Genomic DNA, 27,616 nt, shown 5'->3' with positions numbered 1-27,616 from the left:
GTAGCGATAACTCGTCAGTGTGCACGTTTTATATTGGCCAGTTCAGCTGCCGACCAATCAGAGTGCGTTTTTCTACGACTCAAAGTGGCCATATTTTGTGCCACCTGGGTTTTACTTCTAACAGCTGTATGTTGCTACCCCTCTAAAGTATTTACCAAAATACCCTATATTTAGTGTTTACTACATCATGCCTTATTACCAGACGTGGGAAGAATTTGCGCGAGCTGCAGAAAAACTTTATTTGACGGACCCGATGAAGGTAACTGATAAACAACCTTTTATTTTTAGGCTACCGGCTTCAAGAACATATTTTACAGTCAAAAAGAAACTTAAATTGGGTCAAATATATTGTAGAGCGAATTCGAATCGTTGTCTGTGAGTACAAACACAATATCGTGTATGAATGCCTGAAAATGAAACTGTCAGCCAGAGAAAGATTGCAGTATTCAAACCTTACATGTACTGATGCACTGTAACTGTCTTGTTAATGTTGTTCATTCAGGTCAGAGTGGTTCTGAAATATCGACACTGTGATGGAAATCTGTGTATGAAGGTCACAGATGATGCTGTGGTATGTATGTTGTTTTTAGCCCTTGCAAGAAGACTGTTTTGTTTGTGGTCTTATCATGTTAGATTCACTGTACGTTTCTTCTTAGTGTTTACAGTACAAGACTGACCAGGCCCAAGATGTAAAGAAGATCGAGAAACTGCATGGGAAGTTGATGAGATTAATGGTCTCCAAAGAGACCCACAGTGGATCCATGGAAACGGAGTGAATGAATCAAAGGACCTGTTGGGATTGGACAGTTGTTTGTGACTCAATCTGACTGACATTGAAGAGAGATGGATCTACAGGAGGATGGAGATGAAGTTTAGTTGATGTTGATTGACTGTATACTGAGAATGTTCAAGATTATGCTCATTTGGAGAGCAAGCAGCAAGACAAGAGGAAACATCCTACACAAGATGCTGATATTTGTGTTCTTATTCCGGAGGTCGAACAACGTTGTAATGGTTATACAGTTGTTTAAGTTTGTCTGCCTATTATTTCATGTTTGGAAAAAGTGGGTTTTAACTGCACCAACATCAAGGGAATACATTTCGAAACAAGACCTTCTTAATTTCTTAGGATTTCATTGTAATCTAGTTTGTATGTCTATGCATGATGTACATTGAACCTAAATAAATTTATCTTTTTTTTTTCATCCTATTTCATTTACTCTTACTTGTAACAGCATTACAGTCTACAAACATTTAACAATGCTATTAAGGTTAAATTAAAAAGCAATTATTAATTTATTTCAATACTTGATAATATGCTGACACCCAACGGTTTGTGCACACTAACATCATTTTAATCTATTTTTTAAAACAATGTTAACCTTTGTTTTTATATTTGCTAGGGCTTAAGTGTTGGTAGATGGATACAATTTACTGTTCTCAACATCTGGCTTAAGTTACCTGTTCAGGATGACCAACAAGTATTACCTGTCATGTTTAAAATGTCCTTTTTTTTTTTTAAGGATGTACTACCACAGTTATAAATGTACTAAACTAGCACATTATCGTCACATTGAATATACATTTTAGTATGTGTTCCGTACCACAATGGAGAAAGTATTTGAGTAGGCCATCTTAAAGGAACACTCCACCGTTTTTTTGAAATAGGGCTTATTCACCTTCTTTCCCACATTTAGATAGGTGGGCAAATGCATTTTTGTCTCAGTGCATGCATTGTTTTAGTTTGACAGGGTCGGCGTGAGCTTAGCTTAGCATAATGAATGGAATCCTTTGTTGCCAGCTAGCATGTCCTGAATAAAAGTGATAAAAAAAAATAAAAAAAACCTACCTAATTACTTCTTGTGGCCTGCGTATTCACAACAAGTACAAATAGCGATGCAGATTAACACTAGGAGATTTCCTAGGCAGATATTGACTTACATATTAAGGACTATATTAGGGGGAAGCACAGGCGAAGCACTGCTACTTGGGCGTGATATCTCTGCGCCCAAGTAGCAGTGCTTCGCCTGTGCTTCCCCCTAATATAGTCCCAAGTCAAAATCTGCATAGGAAATCGCCTAGTGTTAATCTGCATCGCTATTTGTACTTGTTGTGAATACGCAGGCCACAAGAAGTAATTAGGTGGGGTTTTTTTTTTTTTTTTTCACTTTTACTCAGGACATGCTAGCTGGCAACAAAGGATTCCATTCATTATGCTAAGCTAAGCTAGCGCCAACCCTGTCAAACTAAAACAATGCATGCACTGAGATAAAAATGCATTTGCCCACCTATCTAAATGTAGGAAAGAAGGTGAATAAGCCCTATTTCAAAAAACGGTGGAGTGTTCCTTTAAGCAGGTAGATTTGCAGCGTTGTCGTTTCGCAACTACAGGTTATGGCAAGCCGTTTTAACTTTTATTCATTTTCAGGATATGAATTGTTGATATCAAGAATTACATTTTTGATATTAAGAATTACATTTTTGATATCAACAATTACATTTTTTATATCAAAAATGTAATTGTCGATATCAAAAATTTAATTGTTGATATCAACAATTTAATTCTTGATATCTGTAATTATATTTTCACTAGTGGAATGTCACCATAGGCTGCCATTCAAAATCAATTGTTGATATCAAGAATTGATTTCTTACTAGTAGAAATATAATTTTGGATATCAATAATTACATTGTTACTAGTAAAAATGTGAATTACTGATATCAATAATTGAATTGTCACTAGTTGAAATATCTATTCTTGATATCAACAATTGAGCAATTCAACTAGTCAAAATTTTCATTTTTGATATCTGAAAATGTATTTCTGACATCAATATTATTTCAGATATCTAAAATGGCTTTCTTACTAGTAACAATCACATTCATGATATCAGAAATTAACATTGTCACTAGTGAAAATTTTATTATTGATATCAAAAATGAACATTGTTAATAGTAGCAATTAAATTGGTGATATCAAGAATAGACATTTCAACTAGTGACAGTTTAATTCTTGATATCAAAAATAAAGGTTTTTACTAGAAATAATTGTATTTCTGATTATGTGAAATTGGAATTTCAACAAGTAAGAAATCAATTCTTGATATCAACAATGGATTTTGAATGGCAGCATATGGTGACATTTCACAAGTGAAAATACAATAACAGATATCAAGAATTAGCATTTTAACTAGAGAAAAATTAATTGTGGATATCAAGAATTAGCATTGTTACTATTGGAAATGTAATTTCTGATATCAAAAATTGCCATTGTTATAGTAGAAATCTAATTCCTGATATCAATAACTAATTTGAACTAGTAAAAATGTAATTGTTGATATCAAGAATTAGCCTAGTATCCTGAAAATGAATAAAAGTTAAAACGGCTTGCCATAACAGGTAACCTTCCCCTAAAATATTATTGTGACACTAATATGTTTGTGTAAATGAGGTTCTGAAATAATTAGTTGTCAGACAAACGTGTTTTACCTCAGAAAACCCGTCAACCCCTTCCCAAGCACTAGTTTGCTTGTCTTCCTGTCAGACTCTTTGTGCGCGCACTGCTTCAGTCCAGTCAGTTGGTTTTTTTTCCGAAACGTTTTTTTCGCGCGTGAGAAACTTCGCACTTTCTTTCCCACACACCAAAGCCGTTGAAGAAAACGGCTAATGTTATTTATAAAAGCCGTTGAAAAAAGTGCTCTACGAACAATCATAATTTGCGTAAGTTAAATGTTTGGCAGTTAAAAAAAAGAAAAAGAAAAAAAAGTTTTATTTGTTTTACTTTTTTAATGTTTTGATTTTAAAAAGAGAACGCCTTGAAACCATTATCTAACTTAATTACAGGGTCATATAATAACTACAATCAAAATACAATAAAAATCGTTTTTGGTGTGCACTTAGCTTTACTAAAATAAAACTACCATATTATCTTAATAATAGTAAACAATATTCACAGAACAGAATAACAGACGTGTTTTCCATAAGTGAAAGGAAATGAGCACAGCGCCTTTGTGACTTCATTTCCCATAGTGCATTGGGCTTATGTTACTGCGTCTTGGTGCTAAACGATCACACAGCAACTTTGCTACATTGAGGTGAGTGGTCATCCTGTCTGGTGTTATTAATCATGGCGTTTTTGCATGTTTGCATCTTTTACTTTATCTAATGTTAATTTACAACAACCTACTGTTAGTGTGATGCTATCCCTGATGTTGATGTAGCTCTGTTCTTTTTTTACATATCTTTTCATGAAATAAAACTAATTATGGAACAACTTCATTGTTATACAGCTTTTAACAACTTTATTAGGGTAAATGGATTTGCAAGTAACTTCTTTGCAGGTTCTGTCAGCGACGTTTCTTTCAAGATAAAGATTGGGAAGCATTTAGCTTAGTCTATTGCTATAATTCCACTATAATCATCTAGCCTGTTAGATTAGAAAAAATATTATTTATTAATAAAAAATAAAAATATAATTTAACTGCAGAAAAAAAAATTGTCAGGTGAGGTTGTGTCGTATGATATTTCTGTGAATAATTCATAATTAGAACAGCACAGATCAAATCAACAGATTGCTATTCACAAGGTATTTACTGTGCATTAGGAGTTAGACAGAGAAAAGCTTTGTCATGCATGCATTGTGACCCACATGTTGTTACCACCGAGCTTTGTCTACCCTAATCCCAGTGCTGGGAATGTTGTGCAACAATAAACCTTTGCTCCATTTTCTTGCATGCATGCATTCAAATCATGTTGCCTAGAGAAATGAAATATTGCTAGTTAAGATTGCTAGTATCAGCAAGAACTTATAAGAATGTAAATGTGTACCTTGAAATGCAACGTAAGTCGCTTTGGATGAAAGCGTCTGCCAAATGCATGTAAATGTAGTTCAGATTCTGCAAGGGGTGATCCATGAGCTAGCTATCATCAATTAACCCTTTGAGCAAGACATGTCAGGTTGAATCTAGTTGATAATAACTATTATTTGCTTTATTCCAGGCCCTTAAACCATGTACATAGAGTTGGCAGTGGCATTGGTGCTCGGGGCAGTGGTTGCTCTGGTATTCCTGAAGAATAGAAAGAATGTCTTGAAAGCTCAGGATGGGTGGTGGGGTGTGGGAGCTTGTCCCCAAGGACCTGAGGACGATAGTATCCGCCCGTTTAAAGTTGAGACAACTCCAGAAGAGATTGAGGTAAATCCTGATTTCATCATCAGAATAAAATTTTGAATAATTATTTCAGTGGAGATATACTTTTGGGATTTGTCTTTAGAAAAACCTCCTTTATATTCCTTAGGATTTGCACCGCAGGCTGGATCAGACCCGCTCCTTTCCTTCTCTTGAAGATAGTCAGTTTAACTATGGCTTCAACTCCAAATATCTTGATAAGGTTGTGTCTTATTGGAGGAATGATTTTAGTTGGAGCAAACAAGTGGATAAACTGAACAAATATCCTCATTTCAAAACCAAAATCGAAGGTGAGTCTTAACTAGTACACTGCTATAGAAAGAAATACACATCTCTGCATCTTGAAAAAAATACTTTTATTCAGTAAATATCATCCAGGGCAGACCTATTATTTTTCACAGATAGACACTTACATTTTGCATGTATTATAGTACACTACAACACATTTCATTGTTGTTCTGTTATATTGTCCTCTATAAAAAAAGGTATTGATATTCACTATGTTCACGTGAAACCGAAGAACCTGCCAGAGGGAACCCGTGCAGTACCTCTGATGATGGTCCATGGATGGCCAGGCTCCTTCTATGAGTTTTATGGGATCATCCCCCTGCTTACGGAGCCAGCCAGCCCTGATGACATAGCCTTCGAAGTCATCTGTCCCTCAATACCTGGTTATGGTTTCTCAGAGGCCCCACATAAGAAAGGTAAACGGCAAACAACCCAACCCAATGGATATTTAATTGTTTAAAAAACATGTAAATTGGTCTGTTTTCCATACAATTCCATTTTTAATGATCATAATCTGTTTTGCACAGGGTTCGACTCTGTATGTGCAGCGCACGTATTTAATAAACTGATGAAGCGTCTTGGTTTTAACCAGTACTACGTTCAGGGAGGAGACTGGGGTTGGCTTATTACCACTAATATGACCCAGCTGGAGCCCAAGTACGTATAAAAGCATTGGTTCTCAACTTTGTCCAAAACAATAAATCAACATTTATTTAAGATTATGTTGAAAGAACAACATTGATTTTAAGACTTGTTGGGGCCCTCTAGTGGTTGAGAAACACTGTTTTAAAGTATTTAATCTCATTGAAATCATCAGATAGAATGCAGTAAATTTAAGTCAGATATATTAAAGGAAGATAACGTGTATAGAAATAAAAAGATTTCAATAAGTACTTTTGTTGTTCACCTTCTTTTTAGTGCTGTGAAAGGCCTCCACGTTAACTTTGCTCCACCTGCAAAACCAGGCCTTCTCATGGTGTTGTCTTTACTTTTTGGTCGACGATTCCCCAAACTCTTTGGCTTCACTGAACATGATGTGAAACGCCTTTTCCCTTGTATGGAAAAGCTTGTAGTGAATGCCGTGAAGGAGACTGGATACATGCACATACAAGCCACTAAACCTGACACTACAGGTGAGAGACATATTCAAAGTGGATTAAATGGATAAAATGTGCATCTTTGAATAGAGTGCAACAGTCCGGTTGTGGAAGTAAAAACATTCAGATTTCTTCAAATAAAAGTTTGTAGTGTTATGATTCACCATGTAGCAGATTGGTTTGGTTCATGTCTTATAACTCTTTAATGAAGACTTAAAAATAAAATCCCTATGGGAAAAATGAATGGAAAAAATACTGGAACCAGTGCCACTGAAAAAGGGGGCGGGCACTGTTGCACTCTACAGACTCCACATATGAATCTGTTGTGACATTGGTCCATTGGATTATATATTTGGTTTTATGCAACATAGAATTTAAAATTTGATTTGAAGCTTGACTGTATTGCACAGGCCGTGGATTGAATGACTCTCCTGTTGGTTTGGCTGCCTACATTTTGGAGAAATTTTCAACCTGGACTGATCCTGAATTTAAGAAACTTGAGGATGGTGGACTGGAGAGGTAGTACTTTTTCTTTTTCTTTTTAGTTTAGCTTCATTAAAAGTCAGTGAAAGGTGTGTTCAGTTATATGATCTGTTGATTCCCCAACAGGAAGTTTTCTCTTGATGATCTACTGACGAATGTGATGATCTACTGGACCTCTAGGTGCATTATATCCTCCATGCGCTTCTACAAAGAGAACTTTGCCAAAGGCTTAGACCAGCCCCATGCAAAGTAAGAGAAATACAGGCTTAATTGTTTATTCAATACAGTGTTCCCAAAAGTATTTGGAGATTAGACACAGGAACTGCTCTACATGTAAATATGTACACTACCATCTGGGATTGGTTAAAGTCCCTGTGAACCGGAAATTGCAAACGACTTTTCTCCAGTGTTGTGACGTATTTCCAAGTGAAACGGAATATTGAACAGAGGGCAGGGTTTTACTTTAGCGCTCCTCCTCTCCATCTCTGCTCATAGCAGACCAACAGTTTGAGAGGAGCGGTTAAGCATTTTCAACCCAAGCCGTCCAACTGACGTCATCAGAAAAGGAACGCCATTCCAGACCGGAAGTAACTTTTCAGGTTTTGATTAAAGATTACCATGGCAAACAATTTTTTTCTGTGTATTAACTTGCACGGATTAATTGTTCACCACAAGAACAAAGTAAATAGGGTCAATTTTGATTTCATGACGACTTTTAAGAGTTAATGTTTTTAAAGTTTCTTATGCTCATCAAGGCTGCATTTATTTGATTAAAAATACAGTAAAAACAGTAGTATTGTGAATTATTATTGCAAATTAAAATAACTGTTTTCTATTTTAATATATTTTTAAAAAGTCATTTATTCCTGTGATGGCAAAGCTGAATTTTCAGCTTCACTACTCCAGTCTTCAGTGTCACACGATCCTTCAGAAATCATTCTAATGCTGATTTGCTGATCAATTAGCAGTTCTAATTATCAATGTTTGAAACAGTTTATTGTTTTTTTGGATATCATGGTCCTCTTTTTCTGGATTTTTGGATGGATAGAAACTTCAAAAGAATTCCATTTATTTGAAATATAATTTTTTGCTGTCAAAAAATAAATGTATTGTCCCCTTGCTGAATTGTTTTAATAAAATAATAATAATAATAATTCATTACATTTATATAGCGCTTTTCTCGGCACTCAAAACGCTTTACATAGAAGGGGGGGGAATCTCCTCAACCACCACCAATGTGCAGCATCCACTTGGATGATGCGACGGCAGCCATATTGCGCCAGAACGCCCACCACACACCAGCTTACTGGTGGAGAGGAGACAGTGATGAAGCCAATCAGTATATGAGGATGATTAGGAGGCCATGATGGACAGAGGCCACTGGGCAAATTTGGCCAGGATGCCGGGGTTACACCCCTTCTCTTTCGAAAGACATCCTGGGATTTTTAATGACCACAGAGAGTCAGGACCTCGGTTTTACGTCTCATCCGAAGGAAAAGAAAAAAAGAAAAAATATTACCGACCCCAAAGTTTTGAATGGTAGTGCATAATGCAAAATCACTTCATTAATGTGCTACTTCTCTTTCACCCAATAGGCTTCCAGTTTACGTTCCAACTGGTGTGGCCTGTTTCCCCAATGAGTTGATGCACTCCCCTAAATTGTGGGTGACGCAGAAATTCCGTAGGCTCAAGACTTACACTCCCATGGCCCGTGGGGGCCATTTTGCTGCCATGGAGGAGCCGCAGTTACTGGCAGAGGATGTTCAGAACTTTGTCAAGATTGTAGAGAAGAGAAAGAGGAAATGAGTAATTCTATGTCATCTTATTCACATCCATGGGACTCTCATAAATGCATCCAAACAGTGATGACAGCTGTTTATAGCTGGGGACCAACCCTTGGACCACAACAATCTGCTAATCAACAGTATTATGAACAAATGTATTACATTTATTTTTAGGCAATAGCGCTGTTTAATGCTAGTAACATACTACAGAATATGTGCCTTTGTTTTATTGTAATTAAATAATTATATATTGACAGGAGCTTGCTTTTGATGTGATTATTTGTGAAGATGCTGAGGTGTTTTAAAGGGGTGGTTAAATTTCACTTTTCTAATTTTAGTTCATGTGTAATGTTGCTGTTTGAGCATAAACAACATCTGCAAAGTTACAATGCTCAAAGTTCAAAGCAAAGGGAGATATTTGCTTTTAAAGAAATAGCTTTTTAAGGACTACAACAAACGGCTGGTAGGGACTACACAAGCTTCCTCCCTAAAATTTACATAAACCCGCCCCTGGGAACGCGATTTATAAATTATCAAGACAGAATATGCTAATCAATTACTAGAAGATAACTACACATAAGCTACATAAATTCATCAACTATACACGTTGTCACTTCTTCTTGAGTCTCTCCATCTTTCTGACTTCGGTTTGAACATAAAAGGCTAAAAGTTTTAGAAATTTTCAGTGCATGTCTGTGTGAGTGCAAGCTGTTGAAGCTCCGCCCTCTGTGCTGGGAGCAGCAGCTCATTTGCATTTAAAGGAACAGACACAAAACGGTGCGTTTTTGCTCACCCTCAAAAAGTGACAACTTTAACATGCTATATAAAAATATATGTGGGGTATTTTGAGCTAAAACTTCACATACACACTCTGGGGACATCAAAGACCTATTTTACATCTTGTGAAAAGGTTATTATACCACCCCTTTAACAGTTTTTGAATGGGACCACAAGATATATAATTATGATATAAAACAGTATGAAAATATTTAACTTTAGCCTTATTGAAGTACTTTTTAAAGCACAGTTACATGAATCCTAGTGATATGTGGCAATGACAGAAATCACAGAAGACAGTCAGGAAGACATTTTTATTTTTATCAAGACGAATTTTATATCACATTCTCATTACAAACAATTCATCAAGAGGAAAAAAATGAGTGTTCATGGTTCAAAGTAATGCCCACTAGAGTGGATATCGGTTCCTCTATTCTGCATTCATCTATTTAAATAAAATGATCATCGCTATAGACGCTCTGCAGGCCAATGCAACTGCCTCTTTTTCACATAAAGGAAAGTTCTCTGCAGGAACTTTCACGACCAATCAAATAAAGAGACACTAAGTGAAGGCACACCCAAAGCAATCAAGCTGGTCAGACTCCATTGCTTATGGTTTTTTGGAATGCATATTTGGGAAAATAAAATAGGAAAACTTCCATAAAAATAAATATTCTCATAATATTTATACAAACATAAATATTACGTATTTAAATATTTATTTTGATATAAAATGTTTATTAAAAATGTCATAAAAAAAACTATTCTCACAGTAGAGCTCAGTGGGTTTCTTTCTCCACATAGGCCCCCCAAGGTTGATTCTCTTAGGGTTACACAGTTTTAGATTGTAGGACAGCATAGCTTATAATAGTTCAGTCCCTGCCTGTGCCTTAACAATTAGTCCTGTTGTAGGCAGATTTAAAGTGTGTCTGTGGTGATTTATTCCTTCTTTCATCGCTCAAAGGGGAAATGCATTCTGAATTAAAACACTCTTAGGAGAGAGAAAAAATCATCAGTGGAACAATTTAGATGCAATATTCAGTCTGTAAAATCAAGTGCTCTATACTTTTAAAAGTTCAGGTGTTTTAAAGCATTTTACACACATAATTCAAGTAATTTCAGGTATGACGGATGACAACTCAACACGCAATTGATCCAGTCTTACACGTACTACATTATGACACTTGTAATGTTAAGAACAATGTCTTTTACACAATGAATATAATAGGAGAACATGAGAAATCAATGTTTACATTTTACATAAAAGGGATAATCTCTATCGGACCTTGTGAGTGGAATGCTCAAGTTTCTAAATCCCAAATGAATTTCTTATTTCCATACCTGAAATAAATGTCATTATTAATCTAAAAGCTTGAACTGGATGGATTAAAAATAGTGTCAAACGGCTCCGTAGCAGAAGTTTGAAAACTAGGCTAGGCTAAAAAATGTATGTCGTAATTCATTGCTGTCAATATATTTCTAAAGGCGTGAAGATCTTATGAAATGTAGAGTGGTCATTATAACTCAACTAACCCTTGGGGCCGTTAATTCACACAGGACGTGTGCACTTGCATTCAAAAACAAAGGATTGCAATGGAATGTAAGGATGTGTTTAAAAAGTTAATAATAGTATAACTTGAAATACTGTCCTAAAAATATGTTGTTCATCGAGCAATATGTAGAAAAGGCTGGACATAAAGTAACTTTCAAAACACAGCAAGATGGATCGTAACAGAATCAAACTGAATACAGGACGAACAAGAAGCAGTGCAGCAAAAGAGACATCCGAGACACAGCGCTACGAAATGGAAAGAACGCAGGATCTCGAGCAGTGTTGGGGTAATGCACTAAAATAACGTGTTACGCAATTGGATTACTTTTTCAAGTAATGAGTAAAATAACAAATTACTTAAAAATTTACAACAAAATATTTAAGTAACTTTTTTTTGCAAATTACTTTGTTTTCCCATTTAATTAACGACAGCTCTCCTGTCTGTCCCCAAGTTGAGAATCGGGAGTCAGTGCAGAGGCGTTATGTGTTAACATGATGCTTATTGTAGTTCTAGACTAAATGTGAGCAGGCATTTACTCATCTCACTTGCACAAAAACATTCAGTATTCCTCAATTACTAAAAACTGAATTGCAAACCTAGAATACTTTGCAAACCTGCAATAATTAAATATGTTAAATAATATAATAATAATAATATACTTTATGTATTTAATCTCACTTTAATAACCAAATGTCTATGCTTCTGACCTTTGATGATCTAATTCAACCATACTGATAAGCTAAAATGGCTTAAAATGAACATCACATTTGTGTTTAACTTTTTAGTTTTTATTGTTTAAGTAAGAGTGTCGAACTTTCTTCTCCTGCATCCTATTCTTCTGCATTCCAGAATGGCAGCACAGCTGAAATGTTTGTTTGTGCTGCGCCCTCTACTGTACAGGTGTGAATTTACATTCTCCTCAACCTGAGTCTTATTTATAAAAAAAAAAAAAAGGTCTAAATAGAGCCTTTACATGTGCCAAAAATATAACTTTTTTGTTATTAAAAACAAACTAGCAAGCCCAGCCTAGGTAAGAAAAAGTAACAGAAAGCAACGCGAAATTAGCGAAAACACAATTAGTTACTTTTTAGGGAGTGTCCTCAACACTGGTCTCGAGACCCTTAAAAAAAAAATAAAAAAAAAATGCAGCGCTCATAAGCAGGATGCTGAAAAAGCATGTTTGCTTAAGAAATTAATTTTAAAGTCACCATGAAACTATCATGATTCCACATAGGATGATTCTTTAAAGACAAATGTAAAACTGTCACCAGACCAAGATGAGACACCCACAATAAACAAACGAACACAAAAACTGCAAGACTTCCACAAACTGTTGACCCAGAGCGCACATTACCTGAAAATATAATACACTATAATAGAATATCTGTGTTTGTGAGATTGTGACAGGTTCAGAGAAAGTTCTCGTTCCAGTCATAGGCACAATACAAGGACCTAGGAATCCTATAGCAACTACAAATGGTATGGCTTAGACTGAGGTTTGAATTTGGATTAGACAGCAAAGCACAGAAAATGCCACTATAACATCAAAAACGAATCAAATTACAAGAACCCAAGTGCAACCATATAAATTAATATGCTAATACTGATAATTATGGTCAGTAACCAGCACTGAGGTTTCAATTCTATGCAGTTAGTCTTCATAGTACTCATAGATACTATAACAAGCATCTTTACTACTAAATCTAAGATCAAATATGTGAATAATAGGCTATTGTAACTTTTAAAGAACATTTCTAAACATGACCGTTTCCTAAATAATCATCTATACCAAAATAATATGCAATCTAGGCAAACATAACAATTGTTTTGAGATGTTAAAGTATAGTTAGCCAGGCTCTCACAATGCAAAGCATCATGGGAAATCAATAGAGGGGCATCCAGTTGCTTAAAGTGGTCATAAAATGGTACATGCACTTTTTTTATCTTCTTATATGTTTTCCCCCATCTCAAATCAAGCCGTTCGATTTTATGACGTCACAAAATCGACGCCCCTCCCACGATTGTTGATTGACAGCAGCGTTCCAACACAGACCCGCCCTCGCTCGAGAGCGAGCTGTCAATAGGCGTGTTTCCATTAAAGATTTGCGCAAAACTTTTTGCGATTTTTTCAAAATATCGACAAAAAACTATTGTGAAATTACGGCGTTTCCATTAACCGATGTTATGCGTCTAAAAAGTCATTTTTTCCTCTCGCGATAAGTCATTACAAAAATCATGGCAACGGACGTTGGTAAGTTTATATATATATATATATATATATATATATCACAGCCACATACCGCACTAGACATTATTATTATTAATGGAAGGAAATGTAGGTGCGTTATCCAAGCATTAATGGCAAGGAAATACCCTTATACTGTGTCTGTGAGCGGCACATATGAGGCGTTTCTGGGTTTTTCTCCCTCATATCTGCTCCGAGGTCTTGATTGTGGCATTTCTTTGAGGTTTAGAATCCAGTATTTCTGCCATTCTTTTGTCTTTTATGAATTTAATAAAGAACTCTGTCTCGTATTCTGTCCAAACACACCGCGCCTTCTAAGTCAGGTGACAGTAAATGCGCAAAAACTGTTTCCATTGCAGTTTTGCGAAATATTCCTTTTTCGAATTGCCTGAAAAACCACCTCATGCGAGTGTAAAAAAATGTTTGCGATAAATGGGAGTTTTTGCGATATTGACGTGTTTCCATTGGGCGTATTTTCAATTAGCAAATTTCAATTGGCGCAATTTGAAGGGTAATGGAAACGCGGCTTGTTTTCGAAGGGAATCATAGTCCGCGCGGACCGGCGCGGTCATTGTTGATACGCTGGAGCACTGTCTATGAGCAGAATGGCGTCTAAGCGATTGTGGTGTTCTGTTCTTGGGTGCAATAAGGAACACAGCAGTCATTTTGATGTTCCCAAAATCCGAACCGCTGAAGACGCAGTGGCTGAGTTTTGTTTTCGAAGGGAAAATTCCCCACGATCAACGTCAATGCTTTCATGTTTGTGCGAATCATTTCACACACCAGACTGCTTTACCAACGAGGTCAGTATAAAGCTGGTTTTGCTAAGAAGCTGCTCCTGAAAAAAGGATCGGTACCAACTATTCGTGTTCCTGCTGCACCTCCAGGAGAAGAAGTGAGTGTAACGTTTTATTAACCTTTATATTAATATTTATATTAATCTTTGCAAATCGCTTGCTGCACGCTTCACGATGAATGCGGCTGTTTACACTCAGGGTACATTACGGCATGTTTTCTATGTACGATGTTCTCAATATAATTCATAATCCCACGTTTATAATGAACAACGCATTATGGTTATTGTGTTACAAACGGTGTACGCACAGAACAGAGGGGCGGGGTGAGCAAAGCTCATTATCATTTAAAGACACATGCACTTAAACGGCGTGCTGAAAACAGAGTTGTTTTTGACCAGGTAAAATGAGTGTTTTCTTACAATACTAATGAGAATTTTTAATTAAAGTATATTACAAACTTTTCATTTAGACCCTGAAGAATCATATTAGCTTGTACAAAAATGGTTTTATATGACCCCTTTAAAAACCATCTTATCAGGGTCATATTCAAGATGGTTTGATGTATACCAAAATATGCAATCTAGGCAAACATAAATATATATTTTTTGAGATGTTAAAGTATAGATAGCCAAGCTCTCACAATGCAAAGCATCATGGGAATTCAATAGAGGAGCATCCAGATGCTTAAAAACCATCTTATCATGGTCAGGGCCATGCTCCATTTGGGTTAGACTATGAAACGACAAACTAAAGAAACAATCCAGTCACAAAACTACATCATACATTCATATGAGGAGGCACTTGTCACAAACAATGGGCTTCAATGAGGTAACTACAGATTAAACATGCATTAGATTCATTGGATCGATCACAATATGGCACTTCTTCACTGCAGATGACACGCTGAAAGTTCACTACATTTACATTTTTCAATACTAGCCATTCTTCATTTGCTGTAAACTTAACTCGGTTTAGTGAACTCATCTGTAGTGCTTTCAAAGGCAAACAGAATGGAAAGGCTAATGGTAGTGAACTTTGGACGAAACAAAATCTTTGGGAGAGAGAAACCCCGAAACTTGAATGGCAGTGACATTAAACGACTAAAGATTTGTGCAAACTGTGGTCTTTCTTGTAATCCGTCCATCTTAAACCCGCCGTTCAGCATGGTTTCTTTGATTTGTGCGTGTGTGACGCGTATATCACGACCCAGCATTATTCAAGCAAGTAATCTTAAGATTAAATTTAGGACATGTAAACTAAAAGATTTAAGTGATCACATCAGCTCAACACATCTCAATTTGTTCAACAGGATCTCAAACACAGTACGATTTTTATGACAGACCACTGACATCATAAAGTATCACATATAAACAAGACAACCCCTCACCTCCATCGCTGGCATCTGTTGACATTCTAACAGATGTTTTTCTCCTTGAGCCTGTGGGAAACTAAGTGTCCTTTAGGTCTGTCATAGTGTAGGAGATTTCACAAGGCTGTTTCCTGCACCGTATGGGCCAGGTTACAAGTTGGCTGGGCGGTTATCTGTTCTCCCTCCTCTTCCCTGATCTTGTCTTCCTCATTAGTGCAGGCAACACCGTTGCCATTTTTCTGGGCCATCAGGTAAGGCTCGTGGTCCAGACCTTTGGGCTGTAGCCCATAATGAAAGTAGGAATGTTGTAAATGAAACTGGATTTTGTAAGTGATGTCAACCAAGTTACCTTTAGCGGGGCTATTGAGTTACCTTGTCTTCCAGTGGGGTTACACAGCAGAGTTTCTCCTTGTACCGTTGGGGCAGAAAGAACAGCAAAGTGCCAAGCACAGGGTAAATAGTACCTGGGTTTAAGTCCTTCTCCTTCCATGGCCCTGAGTGGACACACACCACAATATGTTTTTTTTTTTTTTTTTTTTTGCAGCATAATACACAGTGTTGTTATTGTTAACTAAAACTAAACTATTAAAGATTGTGTTCAGTAACTGAAATAAAGCTGAAATAAAATAAAATATAAATATTAGATGAAAAACTCAACAACAACAAAAAACCTTAGAAATGTTGCCTTGCTAATGAACTGGGAAAAAAAGTTATAATTCTAAAATTACTTAAACTAAAACTGAAACAAAAATAAATTAAAGATATATATAATATATAAAAACTAATAAAAATGACAAAAGCACATAAAATTATTCAAACTTAAAATAAAATAAAGATATAAAGAATATAAATACTAAAATATTATATAAATAATACCAAAGTACAACTGCTAATAATGTCATTGTAGACCAGGGGTTTTCAGACTTTTTAGCACTAAGGACCCTCTTATATGATGATACTGTTGTGATGGACCCCTTTGCTAAAATATAAAGGCATCTATATATTTGTATGTGGTCATTTATATGTGCAAAACCAGTACACTAAAATATTATTAAAACAACATGTTTCCAAAAATAAATTATTAGCTTTAATACGTCACTACACTAAAGCAAATTACCAGTGTATCCACCCAATATTTATATAATATAAGAGTAACAATTTTAAGTTGAAGTGTTTAGAAACAAACTTTACCTGTGAGAAAGCTGACCAGTAGTCCCACCACCACAACCGTGGTAGAATTATGAGCACTGTACCACATGTATGATAAAGAGTACAGAGCTTGAACTCCAGAGGGCCTGAAAAGACAAAAAATACATAATAAATGGGCCGGTTTAGTCTGTAATATAGCTATCATTTTTGAAAAGGTTTTATGAATTTTAATCAGGGGCCAGCTGCACTATCCCATTATGAATAAGTCAGCATGAAACGGAAGTTCTTTTCTTCCCTATTGTGACGTACAAGTATAAACGGCTTCTCAAAAAAGAAAGAAAATGTAGGGACTTGATTTTGTCCATCAAGAATTGACTGGATGGTTGGATCATTGTGGTTTGCTACTGCTGTGATCTCATGTGAGTGACAGGTTATCTCGCACTCGCACCAGTTTTCAGTCTCAAAATAGACCAGTCTATGTTTTAATGCAACAACAGACTTCAAAAAAAAGTTTTGACCAGTCTTACAGAAACAAAATGTATAACCTGTATGACCAGTTTATCCAACTGGCCACAAAAGCTAAAATAATCAGTTTCTGATTGGTCTAAAGTAGTCAAGTGTTTCAGAGCAGAAAATGGATTCTTGAGCACTATTCATTTCTTATAAATACAAACCTGGGTTTAGTTGTGATGAGCGTCGTCATGACAGCTGTTGTCATGTTTCCTACATCAGGCATGATGGTGGCATTTATCCCAGGTGGAGACATACGTGAAACAAAACTGCCGATACCGATCCAGAAAGCCATGACCAGCCCTGATGCCAGTCCAACCAGAGCACCCTGAAAACACACTCAGTCCATGAAATGAAATCATACCATCAAATCATCTAATAAAGTTCACTGCATTAGTGACAAGTTACTTATTAAACAAAGATATTTACAAAACTGTTTTGAGTCAATAAACGCGTTTCTTGATTCTTGAACACCAAATCATCATGTAAAATGATATCTGATAGATCATGTGACACTGAAGACTGGAGTAATGCCATCAGCATTGCCATCACATGAATTAATTATTTTAAAATATATTACTATAGTAAAAAGTTATTTTAAATTGTTTACTATTCTATTTCACAATATTACTGTTTTGCTGTATTCTAAATGCAGCCGTGATGAGTATAAGAAACTTCTTTCAAAAACATTTTAAAAATCTCATCAGCCCCAAACTTTTGAACAGCTTTGTGTTTTGTTTGAATACTTTGCTTTTTGACTTACAGTGGAATTGGCCCAAGGAAAAAACATCCCAAGACAGAAAAGGCCAAGAAGAGGTCCTCCCACCATCCCAAATATACTGAGTGCCGCCTTAAGGATTTAGAAGGGAAAGAAGGGAAAAAACACAGAGATATACAGAAAGATTGTTAACTGTATAATTACATTTAATTAAATTACACCTCAAATGTATTTGTATTTGTCTTATTATATCCATGTTCTGATAATCATGGACCTCACCTGCAGCACAGAGCCCATTAAGGATGCGAGGTACGCCATAGCTAGACACACAAGCCCATAGCCAATCGCTGTGGGGGAATATAATAAAAAATAAAAAAAGGATGGCCTTTCAATTTAGTATGGACAATATCTTGTTTAATATCACTGTACTATAACCAGGAACATAAGGGTAGGAGATGGACCACTCATAGAAAAGAATTCACTTACCCAACATTTTCGATAACAGGGTGGCACGAGCCTCCGTCATGGCTGGGACATGTGGTTTGATCAAGTCCTCCATGGTAACTGTTGCCAGAGAGTTGAAGGCAGATGAGATTGTGCTATAAGATAAAGCAAACACATTTAAAGAAGAAAATTACAAAAATGTGAAAATTACAATAAGATTATGTAAGAAGATTTGTTATCACAAACTCTGGTTGATACCTGAGAGCTCCACTAAACAGGCAGGCAACAAACAGTCCTGGTAAACCAGGAAGATCTCTCAACACATCCATTACGAAGTACAGTACCATCTATAGAGAGAGAGAGGTGGAGAGTGACTTTCTCATGATCCCATTGATCAAATTAACATACATTACTACTCAAACGTTTGAGCTCAGTAGATTTTTTTTTTTTAAAGAAGTTAATACTTTTATTCAGCAAGGATGCATTAAATTGATTAAAAGTGACAGTAAAGACATTTATAATGTTACAAAAAAAATATCAGTTTCAACTAAATTCTGTACTCAGAATCCTGAAAAAATATGTATAAAAATGTATTTTTAATGCACCAAATCAGCATATTAGAATGATTTCTGAAGGATCATATGACACTGAAGACTGGAGTAATGATGCCGAAAATTCAGCTTTGCCATGACAAGAATAAATTGCGTTTTAAAATATATTAAACATAGAAAACAATCATTGTAATAATAAATAAATAAATAAATAAAAATTTTATCAAATGAATGCAGCCTTAGTGAACATAACAGACTTCTTTAAAAAAAAAAAGTAAAATCTGACTCCAAACTTTTGTACGGTAGTGCAAATTCAAAAATGGTGTGCTGAATAACAGGAAAATTATAAACTCACAGACACAAGAGAATGATAAACGCTATAACACTTAAGAAAAAAACCCCAAAACAATAGTTGTATAAGAATTAAACTAACAAAATGAATATTTTTCTCTCTTTTTTCAGACCTGGTCATTTGTTTTGACGTAGCCCTTATCCAGGGGGCTCTCCTCCCCATATCGAGCGTACATAACAAGACCCATTAAACAGCCCAACGTGAGCACGACCTGTTGGCATGGAAACACTGCATAGCAGGACCTGGAGAACAAGACACCCCAAAAACTTTTCAGAATGTACTGGCCACTTTATGAAAACAAATATTAACCACCAAAATGCACGTAATAATAAAGCATGTCACTGTGGTGCTCTGAAATCATAGAGTTTTGTTGCAGAAATTTAATATAACACATGTGCAAATGGTACATTAAACAAGTTTACAGTTTCAAGTTCTGTTGACTAAACCAGAGCGAGGTGTTTTCTTACATGATGGCCTCTTTCTCTGTGCGGGAGCTGAGGTATCTCTGGACCTGAGCCTGATTCACTCCATACAGGGCCAGCATGAGGAAAACGCCCCCCACTCCTAGAGTCCAAAACGTGTGCCTCTCTAACGGGTCAGGGTTCAGGCTGCCACAGGGGACCACAAAACAATGAATGTAGGCTTCAATTGCAATTCTGGTATGTGGATCAGTGTTTGTTAGATAATCTTAAAGGAACAGTTCACCCAAAAATGAATGACATGAGGCTGTTAATAATGACAAAACTAGTTTTTGGGTTAACCCTTCCTTCAAGTCAACTCATATCTGAAACAAAATGATATAAAATTGCAACACTCACTCAAGGCCTGAGATCCGGCTGCCGTTTTGTGCTTTCCTCCATACTTCGGCGATGCCACCTGCCTGGTGGGTACCCACCACGATCACTGCCAGCTGCCCCGCAAACATCACGATTGTCTGGAACACGTCTGTCCAGATCACTGCTTTCAGACCCCCCTGGCACAGAGAAGAGAGGAACAGGTGAGTTAGAATGTAGACTACTATTCAAAGGTTTTTCAAATGTAAAAATTATTCCTGTGATGGCAAAGCTGAATTTTCAGCATCATTACTCCAGTCCAGAGACAAATATCTTATAAATCATACTACGCGATTTATTTATTTTTTATGTAAAAATGCAGAATTTTTTTTGTGATAGGTAGCTTTAGAATAGTAGGTTTTCAACATTATAAAATGTCACTTCTGATTAATTGCCTCTCCAACTTACCAATGCTGTATAAAGCGTGCTCACCAATCCCATGGCTAGCACTGCCCCCCAAAGGTCAAAACCTGTTACTGCGATTACAAACAAATTCAAAGAAACATTTACCAGAGAAACAAAACATAAAATAAACTACAGATCTGATATACAGCAACATGCATTTCTTGTAATGCATAAATAGTCTCATTTACCTGCATTTAGTGCAAGTGCGGGAGCATACAGAACGACTCCCATATAGATAACCTGCGGAAAAAGACATAAATAGACAGATGTAACGGATGCTTTTCTGCAGGCACATAACTTTTTTCTCTGAATTTCCCCATCTAGTAACTGATAGTTTTGAGAATCATTACACTTTAGATTCATAACGCTGAGTAAAATATTGTCCATATCAATGGGGGGTGTCAGAATATTGTTGTAGGTGTAAGTTCAAGTTTTTATATTGACAACAGGGCGTCTTTGTGTCTAGCGAAACTGGACTAAAAGACAATATTACTTTAGATGATTAGATTATTACTACTTCAGGTTTTAATAACTTGTTGCAAACACCCAGGTTCTACTCATAACTCACCATCTGAAAGATGAAGGTCACAGTGCCACATATCCGAACACTTTTACAAAAACGAAGCTCCAGATACTATGAAGAGGAGAAAGAATGCAATTTAATACAAATAGAAACACCATAGAGCAGTTCTATGTTCAGTTTGATTACTGCAATTTACAAAAATGACAAAATAATGTTCAATCAACAATGATAATAATAAGACATTTTTCTTTAGCACTAAATCAGCATATTAGAATGATTTCTGAAGGATCATGTGACACTGAAGACTGGATTAATGTCTGCTGGAAATTCAGCTTTGTCATCACAGGAATAAATTACATTTTACAATATAATAAAATAGAAAATATTATTGCAATTATATTTCACAATATTGCTGTTTTTACTGTATTTTCGATCAAATAAATGCATCCTTGGTGAGAGACTTCTTTTAGAAACATTAAAAAATCTTGCCCACCCCAAACTTTGGAAAGATAGTAAACACCTTATTTACTGTCATAAAACAGTATATTTGATCTCTGGAATGCTTGATTTTGATTGGTCAGAATCATGCTGTCAGATATATTTTTTATAATGTTGGGGTTTATTTTGCTATGATGACTGATGGTAATTATTTGTTTTAAAACAGTCTGAGACCACTAGTGAGATAATGCTTTAATTTTGCACTCTTTCACGAAACGCTGCAAGACAGTTTATAGGGATTTCACCCTTTTTAATAAATATCAATAGCTTTTCCATGAACTTTCCAGTTGTTTGATGATTACTGCATGATGATTTTTAAAAAGACTACATCACTAATGAATCATTCACTGACTGATTTCTGAACCGGTTTGATTGATTCATTAAAAGAAGAACCAACTTCGATTCCCAAATTGTTACTGACTCCAATCTCTCAAACAAACTTAATAAAGTGAATTTCTATAGTGCTACCTCATAGGCGCTGCTGAGGCGGAGCCGATAGAAAACCGGAATGAAAATGTGTGCAGGGATGAGCAGGCCCAGGAAGTAGGAGCAGCCCAGGAACCAGTACTGCGTGCCATGTGTGTAAATCTCCGATGGGGCGCCCAGGATGGCCACCGCTGATTGAAAAGTGGCCAGCAGCGAAAGAGACACCGGAAGGCAGCGCATGCTGCGGTCGGCCAGCAGGAACTCCTGCGTGGTCCTCTGGCGACCCCCTGAGAAGGCGTAGTAAAGGCCGATTCCAGTGGAGGCCACTAGCAGCAAGACGAAAATCACGTAATCCACCGTGCTGAAGTGCATTTGAACTACGTCCCCCATGATGCCGTGAGCGATGTGGCCCCTGGATAATCAGTGAAGGGTCAGTGGATAGTTAGACATTGGGCCATCGTGAAGGATTGCAGGTGACGTGCTGTAAAAAATTAAAAGACTGTTTAGGCCAAAATACAAACAGAATATCCAAGTTATACTTTGCAGGCAAAAAGAAACATTTACACTAATGCATTACAGAACAAGCGCAAAATGGCTCAAAACACACACAATATATTTTAAATCACTATTTTGTTGCTCTCAAAAATCAATGCAAGCTTGCAGTCGTTTGTGGATGGGTGAGATTTAAGCGAGAAGTATGTGAAATACACTGTTGCTACAGCTACCAATTTATTTTATAGTATCAGTAGAATTAATAGAACTGCTGCTGCAAAGACAGAAATATCACTAGAGTTAAAGCTGAAGCACCGTTGGCTTGCCTCCATTTGATAAAAGCTCTACATTATGTTTTCTGAGCTGCTGGTAGGTGACCTTAGGACACAGCATGATTTTAGCAGTCCTTTAGTATTTGACATCAAAGGTTTAATAATAAAATAAAAAAACAGAAGACACCTCATCTATGCTAAAGATTAATCTGATTCTGATTGAATCTGATCCACTCAAAACTTATGCAAGTGCATAAAATCATTTAAAAGCTATGCAATCTCATTTTCACTATTCTATGAAGTTGAAAATTAGGAAAAGTATAAAGAATGATTTATTTATTTTTTAAATAAAATGAAAAAAGAACACCAAAAAAACACAAGTTTATCAATCACACAACCTACTGGTCTTGTGAGGCACATTATAGGTCATCATGTGACTTAGAGATTTTTCTTTTTAATTGAATAGGCTCTCGTGCCTCTAGGGCTTCTTGTCTATTCAAACCAGCTTACAACAACTAGTCTGACAAATTCTGACATTCTGTAAGGTTCAAGCTCATTCACACAAACTTGTGCTGAATGCAAAAAGCACTGTGGTTTAGTGTATTCAGTCCAGAGAAGTCAGACATGAATCATGATCCATGAGGAATGAAAAAAAAAAAATTAATAGGTGATGCTGAGAGGATGATGCGGATGACATGAGACTTCTTTCAAAAACATAAAACAATCTTATCAACCCACATTTCCTGAACAGTAGAGTAAACTGACCAGAAGGGAGAACTATTTCATTTTATTGAACGTTTCCACTGTTTAAATTCATCTCCACACATTTAGTAGCAGGCAAGTTGCATAAGATCCCGTAAAATGGTTAAAGGTCAAACATGATACTAAACTTTCTTGCAACTGTGTAAGTTTGCTAACTCACTTACTGATTACAAGTGCAAAAATCTGTAAATTAGTTGCATACAATAGAGCCACAATCCTGTCATGTCCAGTGGAACAATACGTCCTACAATGAGAAACCATGTGATTTTAAGCTGCAGGCAGGGGACCACAGCAAATATGGCATTTTTCATTTTTAGGTAGAGCTGCACGGTTCTGGATAAATTGAGAATCAAGATTTCTTGTTTCAGATAGAGATCATGATTCTGAACAGACAAACTAAACAAAATAACATGTAATTTTCTAGAGGTTCTGATAAAATATTAATTGCTGCAGTCTATTTAAAAATGTTTAATTTATTTAGGTTTGAATACAAAAAAACTCACTCATTAATACTTAACTTGTTTCATTACTGGATGAATACTGCCTTTTTGAATGAATCTCACACACACACAAAGTAAATGAATTGGTACTCTGACAGCAGCCAGTGAGTACATTGTACAACCAGTTCTCTGGAATCTGAGCAAATAATAATAATAAAAAAATATTTTTACAGCATTATTTTATCATTTTATTGGATTTGATTGTCAGTCATTTACAGTATATCAAGCATAAAACTCAAGCAAAAGCTCAATTCAAGATTTATTTTGTGTGATCAAAGCTGTTGCGTTGGCTAGTTTGCTAAAAGATAAGTCTCACATACGGCAAGATAAGACTCTGTGGCAACTCCGATAACAACACCACACAGGAGATGTTTGGGCTGGGATGGAGGGTTGCACACCAATTTAATCATTCTAAATTCTTATTTTAAAGAAAAGAAAGGACAAACCTGTTCTTATCTGCAGAACAGTGAAGAAAATGCAAGGACACACAGGCCAAGATTTGTCGACCCTTCTTTCTTGTCATGGTGGAAAACCATTGTTTTTTTAGTAAAAAAAAACTAAAAAAAAAAACTAAATCTATTATGGATATGTATGCAGGGCAAAAAAAGAGACAAGCCTGAATCCTTTCTATGGTCACAAGGCTTTTCATGATCAAACAGTGGGATAAATGCGCAGCAAAGTGTCTGTCTGATTTTCTTTAGCCTCTATGATCAAGCTCTGCTCCTGCTTATTAAACACAGTTTATGACTCATGAACAGCATCAGAACTCACTGTACAACACAGCATGTCCTGATTAAGATGATCAGATAGTAAACATCAGCTGTTCTAACCATCCAATCAACTAACAATCCAACTGTCCCATTATTTGTGCTAGTTCAGCATGGGTTCCTGTAAAATTTAGGCTTAACTTTTAAAAAATCAGTTTTATTGAATGGGATTAACTCTAAAAATAAAACACTTTCTAGTACCAAAAGAGTAAATCTAGCTTGAAGTACAACTTTCAATTTGTAGTTCTATTTACGTGGCGAGGCTGTCATTCAGGAACCTTTATTATTATAATAGCAAAATAATTTGTTTAAATATTTAAATATTTTATATAATTGTATTAATATTTATTTTGATTTTCATAACAGGTTCTAATTTCTAATGTTCTAGTATTACATATCTCAGAAATGAATTCTCAAACTGCCACCTGAAGGTACGTGTCATTCAAGTATAAAATGAAATCTATAAGGACCTAATTAAACCAATTAAAATTGAAAAACTAATAATAAGGTCAACTAATAATAATCAGCTAATCAGATGTATCACTGATAGACAATGCTTTACAATCTAACTCAAGACACTGTTAGACTCATCAGCAAATCAGAAAACAGGAAATAAAACGGGACAGTGATTTTAATAGAACAAGTTCTGTCATGAATTATAGCACTGGTGAAAAGAAGTAAGTGAAAAGCTGTCACGCTACTTAAAATACCAAGCTCACAGCATGCTAGAGGTCCAACCAACATGATTAACAATGCCTGAAAAGTCATTGTTTCGCCACCATCAGGATAAGCAACTTGAGAGAAATGGGCTGCATGTAAACTGCCAAAGCAATGAAAGGGAAAGTTCTGTCATCATTTACTTATCCTTAAGTTGATCAAAACACATAAGACTTTAACCCTGAAACCTAATGCTGTGCCTATATTAACTGTAAGCTTTTTTTTTCTTTTTTTTTTTTGATAGAACAAAAAATCTTTGAAGTCTTGACATAGTGTTCAGACAAAAAGTATCGGTTTCTGATCGCCAAGCATTAGTGTGTGTATTTTAATAAACTACATTTTCTGGGATCTACACTTTCTGGACAGCTGTGTGAACTTGAGGGGAACTGGCTACTCCACTAAAATGGCCAGCTGGTTAAAAGAAATTGCAAAAAAAATTTCCAGGCCCCCCCCTTCGCTATTGTAACAAATAATTACAATCCATGTTCTACCACTTCTAAACCAAGGAAAAGACAAATAATGAGTGAAGAGAATGTAAAAAACACAGTTAAAATAAGTTTCTCATTATAAGGTCTGAAAAAGAAACAAGGTTGTGTGGCATTAGAACAACACCAGGGTGAGTAAATATTGCAGTTTGCTCAGGTATGAACATGTGCACTTTATAGTCATGCGTAGTCTGCGTATAATGTTCAACTCTTATTTTAGCTCTTTTTAGTTCTTATTTAACTGCTATGTTTAGCCCATTTAATATAATTTAACATTGTACAGTTCAGTTTTTGTAGTCCTGCATTTCTGTGTTTGTCTCGTGTAGCACCATGGTAGTGGAGAAACACTGTTATGTTTCGCTGTGAACAGGCTGTATGAGCTGAAATCCCAATATAGCTACTCTGACACTCTAATGACTGGATTTTCATTTTTGGGTGAACTATAGCCTATACCTTTAAACTTCTCCAGCCAACAAAATATTTATTGGGGCTGTACATCTTTTTACAACAGCTACCCGACGTTCCAAAGCAGTGTGGCTGATTTGATTGCAATGCTATTGCAAACGTTATCTGTTTAAATAGCAAGATAAGTCCAAATGACATCTGATAAAGCCAAGCACTTCGCCATAATGACAAATAATGTCCTGGACACTTTTTCAAATTGTATTAAAAGGTATATCATTGTTTTCTCATTTTATTAAAAATAAAATACAACCTGGATTCTTGATAAGTTATTTTAAATGAATCATCTTACAGATAAAGTAGCCCATTATAAATATTTCATGAATACAGTTCTGCAAACACTGACATGTCGCGCGTGTTATCAGTGACACCATGACATTTTCCATATGCGTTTAAATGGCGGCATACGACACTTTCTTCAAATTATAATGTAATCAAAAACGACATTTGATGTACGTATCATAAAAGAAAATGGCGTTTAAAATGAAAATCGTTTACAGTTCCCGGGCGGTCAATGTCTCAACCATGGTCTCAACTCACGCGAGCAACAGAGCCACGAGCTCGAGAAGGAATAGATTGCGCGCGTGCAGGCTACTGTTAAGAAAGAACGGCTAGGGATATTTGATTTCATAGTTAGATAAGTTATAGGTTTAACCCGATGTTGCGTAAAGCTACGAAAAGCTGTGTTTCTGGTTGCCACAACGTGCTGTGAATGACTGTCCTTTACATGCAATCGGAAAATACCACTCTGTCTAAAGGAAATGACATGCTGATGTAAAAGGGTGACACCATTTCGTCACGAAAAAACGCAATGTGCGCAGCCAAGTAAAACATATACAGTGATACTAAGTGTACACTGCAACGTATATAAATAGAAATCCCCAATTATAATAAACGAAGCTGCCTACGCTGCAGCGCGCAATGTACGCTTGCAGTTTTTAGAGTGTTTTTTAGCGGTCTTGTTATTCATTCTGCTCAGCTATCGTGTATTATCTTACCTTGGTCAGAGTTCATGCGATGAATAATGAGTGATGAAGGGAGAAAGGTTTAAAACAGTCTCGGTTCAGACCACCCCTACTCTCCTTGACATCACGCAAAGGTTGCTGCTCCATTGATGCACATGTGCTTCTGACGTCACGCTGCAACGTCATGTCACCACCTCACTCAAGAC

The 27,616-nt window shown here is 36.1% G+C and overlaps 3 protein-coding genes across 3 annotated transcripts; 2 read left to right on the top strand and 1 right to left on the bottom strand.

The window, feature by feature from the left end:
- Nucleotides 1-81: 81 nt before the first annotated feature.
- Nucleotides 82-1,203, top strand: srp9 (signal recognition particle 9). Its single transcript, XM_082146497.1, has 3 exons — nt 82-259; nt 503-571; nt 657-1,203. Exons 1-3 carry the CDS (start codon nt 188-190, stop codon nt 774-776), a joined length of 261 nt encoding a protein of 86 aa, XP_082002623.1. The 5' UTR covers nt 82-187; the 3' UTR covers nt 777-1,203.
- A 2,748-nt stretch (nt 1,204-3,951) lies between these two features.
- On the top strand, nt 3,952-9,097 carry ephx1 (epoxide hydrolase 1, microsomal (xenobiotic)). Its single transcript, XM_082148260.1, has 9 exons — nt 3,952-4,094; nt 4,999-5,192; nt 5,296-5,476; nt 5,672-5,890; nt 6,002-6,131; nt 6,393-6,607; nt 6,982-7,090; nt 7,181-7,303; nt 8,650-9,097. The coding sequence occupies exons 2-9, from the start codon at nt 5,010-5,012 to the stop codon at nt 8,858-8,860; spliced, it is 1,371 nt and encodes a 456-aa protein (XP_082004386.1). The 5' UTR covers nt 3,952-4,094; nt 4,999-5,009; the 3' UTR covers nt 8,861-9,097.
- Nucleotides 9,098-12,122: 3,025 nt separating this feature from the next.
- On the bottom strand, nt 12,123-27,568 carry slc5a6a (solute carrier family 5 member 6a). Its single transcript, XM_082148235.1, has 16 exons — nt 27,444-27,568; nt 22,031-22,469; nt 21,110-21,175; nt 20,730-20,781; nt 20,545-20,612; nt 20,122-20,276; nt 19,771-19,911; nt 19,416-19,545; nt 18,659-18,747; nt 18,443-18,555; nt 18,236-18,303; nt 18,002-18,088; nt 17,403-17,566; nt 16,771-16,874; nt 15,952-16,073; nt 12,123-15,857 (listed from the first exon to the last, which is right to left on the bottom strand). Exons 2-16 carry the CDS (start codon nt 22,376-22,378, stop codon nt 15,696-15,698), a joined length of 1,869 nt encoding a protein of 622 aa, XP_082004361.1. The 5' UTR covers nt 22,379-22,469; nt 27,444-27,568; the 3' UTR covers nt 12,123-15,695.
- Between the last annotated feature and the right edge of the window lie 48 nt (nt 27,569-27,616).

This window comes from Leuciscus leuciscus, assembly GCF_965113295.1.
Source record: "Leuciscus leuciscus genome assembly, chromosome: 19".
Taxonomy (NCBI): domain Eukaryota; kingdom Metazoa; phylum Chordata; class Actinopteri; order Cypriniformes; family Leuciscidae; genus Leuciscus; species Leuciscus leuciscus.
Note: the sequence above shows the minus strand (reverse complement) of the source record. Positions and strands in the feature narration are given on the sequence as shown.